The sequence below is a fragment of the Equus asinus genome, chromosome 13, assembly GCF_041296235.1.
Source record: "Equus asinus isolate D_3611 breed Donkey chromosome 13, EquAss-T2T_v2, whole genome shotgun sequence".
In the NCBI taxonomy this organism is placed as follows: Eukaryota; Metazoa; Chordata; class Mammalia; order Perissodactyla; family Equidae; genus Equus; species Equus asinus.
Genome location: NC_091802.1, coordinates 49,143,253 through 49,155,530, shown reverse-complemented (window position 1 = coordinate 49,155,530; position 12,278 = coordinate 49,143,253). Strand labels below are relative to the sequence as shown.

Below are 12,278 nucleotides of genomic sequence, written 5' to 3'. Positions count from 1 at the left end.
GTTTTGTCCTTATTCAAGTTGGAGTGTAAGATACAGTTATTTGACTTAATAGTTAATGAGTATCATAGTTCTCTTCTGATTTCATCTCATTCATACGTGCTGCTGTGAACAAAAGTAAGAGTAAGTCCTCGTGTAGATTTTAAAAAGCGATATCCTTTGATGCCATCGTACATAAATTATTTTAAGATGCTCTGTTCAGCAACTCAGCCAATACATTTTCCTAACAAGCAAAGTGAGGGCGAGGGAATGGTTACACAATCTTCCCAGGCAGAATTTGACACTGAGTTTGTTTGATCTTGGGTGTGCTTTTTGGCCTTTCTGTAAGTTACTCCTGCTTGGAGGTTTGGGGAAGCAAGAAAAATGGAATTATCCGATTTTCTTGGAGTTAGCTAGACATACTGCACTCAAGTAAGTGTCCCTTCTTAAATCGCCTTCTTGGGTCAGGTACCCTGTTGACTTTCCTCCTATTAAAGTTCTTATCACTCTGTAGTATAATTGCCAAAGTTCTTGAATATCTTTCCAACTGGACTATAAGGTTCTTGGGAAGGGACTACACATTGTCTGACACATGGTGGGAACTCAATATATATTGAATAAATCAATGTTTTCCAGCAAAAACCGCAACATAAAACTTAGTGATAAGTAGAGCCTAATCAACTTAGTAAATGAACGGAGAAGAAAAAATCTAACACTCCAATCTGTCTATGTAAGTATTATATCATGAGACAAAACCCTACCAGTGCCTGTATAGTAGTCCATTTTCAGATTTGACGGCTAGAACATTCATTACCCAAATTTTTCAAAATAATCTACAGAGGAATTTCCAAATGTCCTAAGACCTAAATCTTGTTGTTGTTGTTTTAATCTGTTTTCATTTAAGAGGAAGAAAGCATCTGAAATCACTAAGTTCTATTTCCTTACATTCCTATCACTTAAAAACAGCTGAAATGATTTTTCCTTTTTTAAAAAGATTTATGGCTAGTAACAAAATTCTGAAAATACAAGTTCATGATGGAAAACCGACTCAAATATAACAAGGCTATTATAAAAAATATGAGGTTTAGGTTCTAGTTACTTAACTTGGCTCACGGTTTAGAATAAGAGTATTTTTTAAGTTAAGTATATTATAATTTTACTCACTTCAAAGCTTCCTCCAATTTTTGGATTTTCTTTTGAGCATCTTCTTTTTCTTTATCTAGTTCACTCTGCAAGTCATGAATCTGCCATGACAAAGATATGCAAAATTTACCAGAGTACAAGTAAAGTTTACTTAAAGGAGAACTACAAACAATGAAGCAGTAAACTTAAATCCATTTTTAATATAAAATTAGACTTAGATATTTCAAGATGGAGACTTGGTGAGCCATAACCATTTACTATATAATTATTTCAGTACCAATTTTCTGGTCAAAGTTAATAATTGTCTGACTCTACCTGCATGTGGATTCCCTGTAAAACAAACTGATACGTAAGAAACTCAAAAAGAAAGAAATCACTTTTGAATTTTTTTAAAATTACAGATTAGCCAAAGGAAAGGAATCTCACAAGATTCAGGAGAATACAATAAAAAATGTGTCTCTATTCCCCAAACACGTACAGCTTATGATGAAATAGCCTTCTCTCCCACTGTTAGGAATGATTCGTAAAAGCATTTACAGAGTTGGGGAGGAGACCCCCCCCACCATAAGTATCTCTTGACTAAATGTGGCATCCTTTGAATAGATGAGATGGCAGCACAAATAATGAGCGCTAAATGAAAATTTCTCCTCAGAGAAAGTTCTTCACATGCAAACGCAGATAAGCACACCCAACACGGACATTATATGGATCTAAAAACAGGAAAGGAAACTTTGGTACAGCTGGAAGGAAGGGGAGGAGTCAAACAGCAGCCATGGCTCCACATACATGGCAAGTGAGGTGCAGAGCCCAGCCAGCACGTAAGAAAACTCAAGTCACTTAGTAGGGTGGGGGTACCAGCTAAGCTGCTGGCAACCCAGGTGAAGCTGAACGTCTAACTGATGGGTACGGGGAACAGGGGAGTAATGACAAGAACAAAACCAACAAAACACACACACACATACACACAATCACAAACCTTTTCAAAGACTGAATCACTGCTAGCTAAAAATACCTGTAGTCAGCTATTTACATTAGTTTGGACAGAGACCTATTTAACTCAAAAATCCCATATTCTTTGGTCTTTTCCTTTTATAATTCTCTTCTATTTTTTTCACTTGCTGTCTTAGTAAAAATAAATAAAATAAAATACTTGTAAACTGAAAGTAGAGAGAAATTTTGCATGAGAGCATCAAAAAGCTTCTACAGGCTGCTATGATGGCAATCACCAAGGTGAGAAAAAACTGAGAAACAGAGAGGAACACGCACGGTAGCAGGGAGGGTGGACTACGGGAGAATTGGGAGATGTCCTCCATATTTTAAATGGTTAAATCAAAACACTTACAAATAGTTATCTTAGTAGGAAGAGAAAGAGCAACTAACTTGCCTTGCAAATTTTTTCCACTACAATTATTCTACATTACATGTGGAAAAAAGTTTATCTAAAATTTTCCCAGATTCAAGACCGAAATTACTGTCTTACTTCTCTTGGATCCCGAGAAACACTTGGCACACAGTAGGCATGCGAAATTGGATCAATAGGGCAACAGAAGCATCATTCTAACACTGATCTGGTTTTTTTAATGTAGAGAATCAAAGGATTAAAGCCCCAAAATTCAACTCAGAGATGACCTAATGAGGACATTTTGGAAACATGTTTTTATATCAGTAAATCCTTTCTTGAAATGAAATTTTCAGTGAAAATCCAAACACCAACTTAAAAACACAAAGAAAAACAAATCTTTCTTGGGAAGAAAGTCAATGGGAGAAACTAGCATCCGCTCAGTTAACGTCTCAACTGTTACTTTCAGTGGTGTCACTCATACATATTTACCTATCCTTTTGCTTTAATCTTTCTCTGTTAATCAATTTAAGTCTCTTGTAAATATCATACAGATTTGGCTTTTAACTCAAATTGTACATTTTTTTTTTTTTTTAAAGATTGGCACCTGAGCTAATATCTGTTGCCAATCTTCTTTTTCTTCTTCTTGTTCCCAAAGCCCTTCAGTACATAGTTGTATATTCTAGCTGTAAGTCCTTCTAGTTCTGCTATGTGGGACACCGCCTCAGCGTGGCCTGATGAGCGGTGCCATGTCCACACCCGGGATCCGAACTGACTAAACCCCAGGCTGCCAAAAGGCAGTGCGTGAATTTAATCATTCAGCCACGGGGCCGGCTCCTACATTTTCTTTTTTCAGTAGGTGAGATTATTGGATTTATTGCTATCACTAAAATATTCTTATTTATGGAATTTCTCTTTACGCTTCCTAGTTTTTTATGTTCCTTTTTTATACGGCCTTTTTTGTTGTTCCAAACCCTGCCATGTCCTGATAGATTGATAAACAGAAACAGTTTTTAATTTCACCAGTGATACTATATAGACTCCACAATTATTTTTAACCTATAATTCTCTAATATTCAGCAAGTAAAACATTAACTTCTGTGTCCTATTTTTTAAGTAATAACCTGGCACGTGTTTACTTCTCCCTCTCCTATCCTTTTTAGTTTTCTTTTAAATGATCTGAGAATGTGGATCCAGACAGCTATTTTAACATTTTGTTAACTTTACTTCCCTTCTCTCAAGAATTTTTTGACATTTGCATTGTTTTATATCACGTACACAATAAACATTTAAATTCATCTCTATTTTAGCTAATTTTGGCATTCACCACTACTCCTTTTTTGTTCTTGAGTATTTTTTGTAGTTTGGTTTTGATTTGAGTTTTTGCTTATCCTTAGGTTGATTAAAGTACATCATCAGTAATTTTATTTTCAAAAAGAATATCTGAGTGATATATCCCTGAGGCTTTACGTATTCAAGAATGTCATTCTGTTGCCTTCCCCTCCGAAGGAAAGAGTGTGTATAAGATTCTTGAGTCACAACATTTTGGCCTAAAAACAGAGCATATGTCACTCTATTGTTTTACGACATTAAGATTTGCAACATCTCTCTGATACAGGGAGAATCTTCTAAACTCTCATAAACAGACCTTCAGAAAAGTTTTCTCCTATCTTCATTTTTGTGTTAATTTATTCTGAGCCTCTTTTCAGGAATATCAATTGTATAATACTGGTTTTTCTATTTTCTGCCTTAATATCCATCTTCTTTCTCAAAATTTTTATTCCTTCCCCTTTTCCTTTGCAGTCTGAGAGATAATGGCCTGTCCTTCATATCACTGATTTAATTCTTTACAACATCCATCCTTCCCCAACCAACTTGTATGTGGATTTTAAAACTACTATTAGGTTTTTAGGGTCTTTACAATCCTTCCCATGACAGTACCCCATTGTCACCTCATCCTTTTCTTTCCTTATGATATCTGTTCCTCTTTCATAGAGATCATATCTTCTGGTATTCTACTGATGAATTTCTTCATGTTTTCTTTTGGAGTACTCCATTTTCAGAAGAAACTCCTTTCTCTGAGTCTTCTCTGTAATGTTCTCATTCTTTTGCTCTACAGTATTTTTCCACAGACCCCATTTTGGCTTTTTTCTCCTACTCATTCTTAAACAGTGTATTATCTGTTCAGATTTGGTGCTTGGCAAAAAATACAGGGGGCATAACCTTGCCTCTGTTTCATGTCTCCTAGCATGATGTCCTCCCAGGAGCTGTAGTTAAAATCCAGTTCCCAGAAATCCCCAGGAGGGTTTGGGGATCTCTCCTCAGGAGGAGTTTTCTCCACAACCCACTCCTTCGGTACTCTGAAACAAGACATTACAAGGAAAACTAACAAGGAGTTGCTATCAGAGTTATGGGCGAGTCAACAGTATTTTACATATTGGGACTGTACCTCCAACGGACTGTGCTACCAAAGCTTCCCCTCTATTTCCTGCTCAGGTTTTTTCTGGGACTCAGAACTCCCTGTATGAAAGCATAATTGAGATTTAACCCTTTAAGTTAAAAGTTCAAAATATTACCCATTTTGAAAAAAACCTATCTAAAATTACATCGTGATTATGAGTGCAAGCTCTGGAGTCGGAGTCCAGCTGCATGGGTTTTTAGCCCCACCCCTTCCTCTTTATTTTTTTTTTGAATATTGGCCCAAGCTAACATCTGTTTCCAATCTTCCTCTTTTTTTTTGTTCCTCCCGAAAGCTTCAGTACACAGTTGTACATCCTGGTTGTAGGTCATTCTAGTTTCTCTCTGTGGGATGCCACCACAGCATGGCCTGAGAAGCGGTGTGTAGGTCTGGGCTCAGGCTCTGAACTGGCGAACCTCAGGCCACCGAAGCAGAGTGTGTGAACTTAACCACTCAGCCACAGGGCCAGCACCCCCACCCCTTCTCAAGTCACTTAACCCTCTGTGCCCCAGGTGCAACCTCTGAAAAATGGGGACAACAGTGAGAATATAAACAAGATGATGAGTTAGTAAGTTACTCCATGTAAAGCTCCTATAACAATGTCAGGAACATAATAAATGGGCACAAATGTTAAAAGATTATCATCATTGCCCTCTTAGATTGAACACTCTCTACACAAACACGTTCTTGAAAACACAAGGTCACTATGAACACCCAAAATCACAGTGTGCCACAAAACAGTTAACCCCCTTAGATGGACTGTCGGCCCTTCCAGAAAAAGGCCCCCAAATTGCTAAGCATTTTGAGCTCTTGTAAGCGCCTTTTCTCACTTGCTATTCCATCTTAAACTCTGTCAAGCTTTCAGCTGCTACTTCCTGGTCGGTGGGCTAACTCAAGCACCTTGATCTAATTTATTGCTTCTAAAACCATTAGAACAATTTCTAAAGCAGGAATGGGACTATCTGGGTGGGAGAATGAGAGCCTTCCCTCTGAGTTAAACACGCACGTATCAATGCACAGACTTTCGAGCTGGGGGTTTCTAGAAGCTGTTTCTCATTTATTTTTATATCCCCAGCACCCAGCACAATCCCTGGCCCACACCAGAACAGTCAATAAATGCTGTTCTGGGTTTGTTTGTTATTTGTTCTTAACTGAATATATGTATATTGTATGCTTAAGAGCCTTTTTGGATTATACTTTTAGTTTTTACCTGTATTCCAAATAGTGGACAGTGACAGAGATAATGTATTGTCAATTTTTCCTTTTTAATGCACTAATGGCAGTGGGGAATAAGGCTTGAATTGATTTGCTTGTAATCCTTTCCCCATTATACATTGTTAATACCAAAAAGGAATGTTAACAATTTAAATAATTAATTTAAATAATGAAAATACAAACCAGAAAGTCAAAGATACAGCATATATTCTCGAACATGTTTGTCATACATAATTGATTTAAGTAGCCATAAGCACATTTACTGAACATTTACTAAATGTATATTTTACTCCTTTGCATCCTAAGAATTTAAGTAACCAAGAAAGGAGTACTTGCATAAATAAGAATGAGATTTGCTACATATAAGGAAATAGATGTACTGTGGTAGACCTTATGGCATAAAAAAGAGTCCTGAACTGCTGCTGACCTACACCCCAACTAGCTGGATAACCCCACCATGTCTCTTAACCACCGTAACCTTGCTTCCCAATATGAAAAATATGGGGCATTGGGCTGTACAACTTGTACAAATTGTTTTACTGTACAATTTCATATTTGAAAACTTCATTCAAGGCACATGTCCTCTTAAATGAAATTATGCCCGTAGTAGTCAGAAAATATTACACAATCTATTATATGTAAAACTATGGTAATTTTAAATTATTTTTAACCTAATTAAAACTATTATATGCGTATGCTAAAAACTGGAATAACTACCTTTAATGGTTTTGAACTCCATCAGACTTTATATCTCATTTGTTACACAGTTCCATCAGAATAATGATAAGCAGATATTTCAGTTTTAGAAATATTCCAGCACCTTTTAGAATACACAAGCTTGACATCTGTCTCCTGAGCTTCTCTAGGTAAACAGCACCATCCTTCACTCTCTGGTGCCTGTTTGGAAAACAAGCACTCGGTTATTTGTAGGAGGCAGGTGTTTCCTCACTAGTAAAATCATTTGGCCTAACCATTTCCTGATTGAACAGATTAGGACACTTCATCAAACAATGACATTTAGTTTTACTACCTATCATTTGTTTGATGTTCAAAGATCTTAAGAGCAGGCAATAGCCTCCAGAGATCAATAAAGACCATTAGATAATGTGTGTGTACTTAAATTAGGGACAGCATCTGATGCCAACTGTTTCTCTTACCTCAAAGACAAGTTAGAATCTCCCATGCCGCTTTCTTATTGGCATGAGGAAATAATGTCATTCAGATGGCATTTCCTCCTCCTGAGCAGATATTCAGAACAAAGTTTTATGCCAAAAGTTATTGAATGTGCACACCTGTAACACTGGCTAACAAACAAAAGCCCTATACATCCCATTTAGCTATCCAGTTACACAGCCCAGGACTATGTCAGATTTACGGCAGCTCTTTGAGCAGGCAAAAAGGATATTCCCCGAGGGGGGTACAAGACATCAAATCTTCAAGGCCTGAGATCACAGCAGGTTTAATAAAGAAAGAAGAACAGATGTCAATTTAAAAGGGGGAGATTATGGAACTAATTGTAAAACAAAAAGTGACATGCTGAGCAACATTTTCTTCCAATATAAATAAATGTTAGAACATATGCAATATGAACAAATATGCTTATTTTTCTTTTAAAGAGTGCTATTATTTTAAACACGTCATATTTACATTGAAAATACAACACACTTTAACTAGTTACATTATTAAGAAGCCAGGCCAATTGATACCTCATGGAAAGGGAAAAGCTGTGGTTATGATGCCTCATAGAAAGGACTGCGGTCTGCTCCCTGAAGTGAAATAGAACAGGCGTGGAGGGAAGGTTACTGGATGAGAATGAACTGAGCTCTGACAGTCTGTTTCTTGTGTGTGCCCATCAGGGAGAGGGGCTGATCCCAAACACTTAGCTTACTTGGTGGCTACATACCCAAGAAAAGATAGAGGTAGGAGAAAGACTGTCTTTCCAGCTTTATCTCTGTATCTAACAGTCCTCAGCAGGACTTAAACAAGTTTGAGATAGGAATACATTCTTTTTTAAAATTAGTCAATGCGTGCCTTTCTGCTTGCTACCGGCGCCTCTCTCTGTCTCACAGGTACGCAGATACCATCTCTCAAGAAGAGGGCTGACCACAGAGTGCAATGGAGCAGAAGGCCAGGAAGGCGTTCCTTAATGGACAGGGAGCCAGAGAGCTGCCCAAAAATGAATAGTGGACCAACCAGTACACGCAGAGGATGCAGATGCCTTGTACACGGGGGAGCGAGGCTTATGATAATGCATAGTCTTCTTTTGGTAAGTAAAATATTTATGAAGCTGCATGGTTCAACAGTAGAAACTAAAAAAAATTATTTGAATAAAAGCAGTATTTCCCTCTCCTGTTCAGATATCATTTTGTAGACCCGAAATATTTTAAGACCTTGCATTGAGTTGTATCAAAACTGCAGCAAAAAAACTTTAGCAATAAGAAAATTGATTATAATTTTAAAGAGCACATACTCAGGTCAATATATGTCAGTGGAAATACTTTTCCAAATGACAGTCTTCTTCCTAGACTTTAAGCTCCTGGAGAGCAGTCTATGTCTAATTTATCCTTAACCCACTGCCCCTATCCCAGGACCTCGTACAATTCCGTGCCCAACAGAAGCATTTAATGAATATCTGCTGAGTGACTGTGTGGATAGATAAGATGTGATATCACAAAGTGTCTTAGGAATTTTGTGCTATAAAGCTTGTTTAATTTTAATTTCATATGTATTTTAATTAGTTAAAGGGTTAACCTTTTTCTCATTTTTTATTATCTGTGTACTTCAGAAGCAGATTAATTTGGCAAATGTTAGAACAGTAAATAATTACAAAAGCTGCAACAAAATCTTCGCTATTTCAGCTACTCTTCTACACTCTGTCTTACAGCAAACAACCATTTCAAAGCTGAAGTTTAGTAGTCACAAACTCATAGAATTCTGTACTTCATTGCCAAAGGTGTTAACAGTGTGTCAAAAAAACCCAGTTATTACTAATAACAGAGATACCAGCATATGTCAGTAGAAATATTCACTATTCTAAATGAGAAGAAACAATTATCAATCAGTTTTTAAAGTAGCAGACAACTCCTCCAGTGTTTCATATTCTTTGATGAAATAGTGAAAGTTCTTATTACATATATGACACAACAGAATACAAAGTAACACCCACCGATTGTACCATATGTTTAAACTGGTTGAAAGAAAATATAATTTCAAAGTGTTACTATGAGAGGTTAACATAATAATACTCTTCACTCATTAAATATAGCATACAACTGAATGTTTTAATATTGATATGATTAATAATCAAACTGAAGATGTTCATAAACAAAAAATAAAGAAGCAAAATTTGATTACTGGCTAGCCGAAATGAACTTAGAAATAAGTTATTCTGTAAGGTCTAGAATGTGTGGCTTTATAAAAATGAACCCTCATTCTTAATTGCTTTCTTTGCTATTTAAATGTCTTATAGCTTCTCACAAAACATATTACCTTTTTCTCATAGGTGCGTTTTAAATGACTTTTCTCCATCTGAAACTTATTTTCTTGATCCTGTGAATGATAAGTATTTATTTTGATTATAGTTAAAATTGCTACTAAAGTCAATAAAATTAGTAATCTGATGAAATAAATCAATCTACTTGATGATAAACTTTATTTGAATTTTCCACATTAGTAAGAGAGCCCTACCTGTCCAATTTTGTAAACTAGAAATAGAAACATGAGTAGCTTTACGTTAGAGGCCATAAAACCTTAGTTATCTGAAGATGTTACTACTCTCAGAAGTACCTACATTACAGTAGAAGAGAAACTTCCTGACCCTTTGGATTAGGGGATTATTTAAAAATGACCAACTGAATCATGTGGAAATAATAAATTTGAAGTTACATCATTCATCAGTCCTTGGTACTTTTTCACCATGAGGGAAAAAAAAGATCTAAAAAGTAAGAAAGAGAGAGAGGTAAGAGAAATTGTGACGACTGGCAAATAATAATTTAAAAGGAGGGAATTATACTAAAATAATAATATATTTAAATAAGGTTATTTTTTAAACTCATCTCAAAAAGGGAGATTATTCAAACTAAAATTATTGTTCTTTATTCTCTGTATCTCATTGGCATCTCCTTTTGTTAAAATAAATAAAATAAGATGAAAAACGACACAATGAAATAAAAGAATCAGAAATGACTACTTACATTTCTGAGTTTTTTTTAATTGACTCTCATTTGTACATAAAAATCAAGAAAAGGGAAGGTGAGTTTCAGCCATTGTTCTTCTGTGTAAAAACACTGCACTCACCCTTAGTTGCTGCTTTCTTTGAAGTTCTGATTCCTGTAACTGCTGTTTCAATTGACAGATGTTCTGTTCTAATTCTTTAATCATATCAGATGCCTAGAAGGATTTTAAGAAGAAGAATAAAAAACAGAATATTGATTTTTGTACCATCCTACTTCTGGTTGAATAAATTTACCATTTTTCCCCCCGAAGGTTCAATCACAATTGAAACTATCTATAAATCTGAATGAAAAGTGTTTTTAAAAAGAGTAAAAAAAATTAATCTTTTACAGTAAAAATATAAATTAAATTCTGCATAGTATTTAAAGTTATGAAAATATAATACAGTGTATAATAATAAGTTTATAGAAAACTTTTCAAATTTCAATTTTAAAACCAAACCCACTGGAACATTTAATTCATGAAATATCAAGTAATTGACTACCTTAGAATTGTAGCTATAGGATACTCTTGCAGAAAGTGTCAATTCCTGGACACAAAGGTGCATGGGTGTTGGTGAGGGTGTCTATGGGCTCATACACGTGTTATGTGCTGACAGGAAAACTAAAGTATACCCAAGATTTCCAAAGAATAATGATAAGGTATATAGTTACTTTAAAAAATGTATTATTAATGTAACTGAGCATTTCTTCTTGGATTTTTATGTTTCCTCCTTTAAAAACTTTGGCACTTAAAAGGGTTAACTTATTATAGCAGAATTTAGTTTATTAAATATTTATGTCATGCTATACATCAGACATTTAGCATTTTCAGTATTTTAAATACCAATAAAAATTCTTTCACTTATTTCAAGAATAAAACACAGGAGAGACTAATTTTGAATGCCCAATCACTTCTCCATGGCCCTCACAGCTGCACGCTGAGTGAAGTCAGTAACTACTTTGCATGGTTGCGTGTGCCAGCACACACAATACCTTAGAAACGGAAAGCGCATGTTCCTTTCTCAGAAGGTTTATATCAGCATCACATTTGGTTTGTAATAGTTTCATGTTTTGTTCATAATCATTTACAAGGTGATCTTTCTCTTTATGCAGTGTGTTGCGCCTACAAGCAATAAGAGACAAAAAAAAAATACTTCCAATATATTTAGAATCAACCTCTAAAATGGAAATTTTTAGTCAACCAAATCCAAATGCATTATCTTTCAATATGTCAAATAATTATCCACATTTTTATCAACTGTTTTTAAACATTATGCTTCTTACGTTAAATGGGACTTAAACAAATGGCAGTATTTAGGTTGGAGACCTCCCAAGATTAAACGCACAAGGTGGGACTAATTTGGGCAGATAATTTATAGAGTTAACATATAGCTACACAGTAGTACTACACAGCCACACCCAAGCGAGGTCTGACTTCACACAGTACCTTGCCTTTACTTCTTGTAATTCACTACATGTTATCTGGTAACATCTCTCAAGTTCCAGTTTTTCTTGGATTAACTTCTGCTTCTGTAAATTACTGTTCTCTGCTTCTCCTGTCAGCTGCTGGACGCGGGACTCCAGTTCCTTGACCATCTGGTTCTAAAAGAATAGACCATTGTTAAAAAAGCCTCTGACTGACTTTAGAACACTTCTGCATCATTAAGTAGCCCGAAGAAAATATATATCCTATTAGAGATAAAAATTCAGAAAACAAATGTATCATAGACCATACTAATAAAAATTAAACCAACCTCTAAATTAACCAAGTCTTTAAAAATAAAAATACTTTCTACCATAAAAGTAAGACCATAATGTTTATATGCTTTCATTCATTCATTCATTCATTCAGCGAAGATGTACCGAATCTGGTACTATTCCAGGTCTAGGGACACGGTGGTAAACAAGAGAGATGCAGTCCCTAACCTCAAGA

General features: G+C 35.5%; 1 protein-coding gene across 10 annotated transcripts in view; it reads right to left on the bottom strand.

The window, feature by feature from the left end:
• The window catches only part of CEP112 (centrosomal protein 112), a 504,767-nt gene that overhangs the window by 376,372 nt on the left and 116,117 nt on the right, over window positions 1–12,278 (bottom strand). For all 10 annotated transcript variants that reach the window (XR_011493899.1, XM_014847643.3, XM_070483475.1 and 7 more), the window contains 5 exons: window positions 11,793–11,947; window positions 11,339–11,468; window positions 10,428–10,520; window positions 9,621–9,680; window positions 1,141–1,220 (listed from right to left, as the gene is read on the bottom strand). Coding sequence is in view for 9 of the 10 variants with exons in the window: in XM_014847643.3 (XP_014703129.2) it covers window positions 1,141–1,220; window positions 9,621–9,680; window positions 10,428–10,520; window positions 11,339–11,468; window positions 11,793–11,947 (518 nt within the window). In the remaining variant the exon portion in view is untranslated. The remainder of the gene's footprint in view (window positions 1–1,140; window positions 1,221–9,620; window positions 9,681–10,427; window positions 10,521–11,338; window positions 11,469–11,792; window positions 11,948–12,278) is intronic.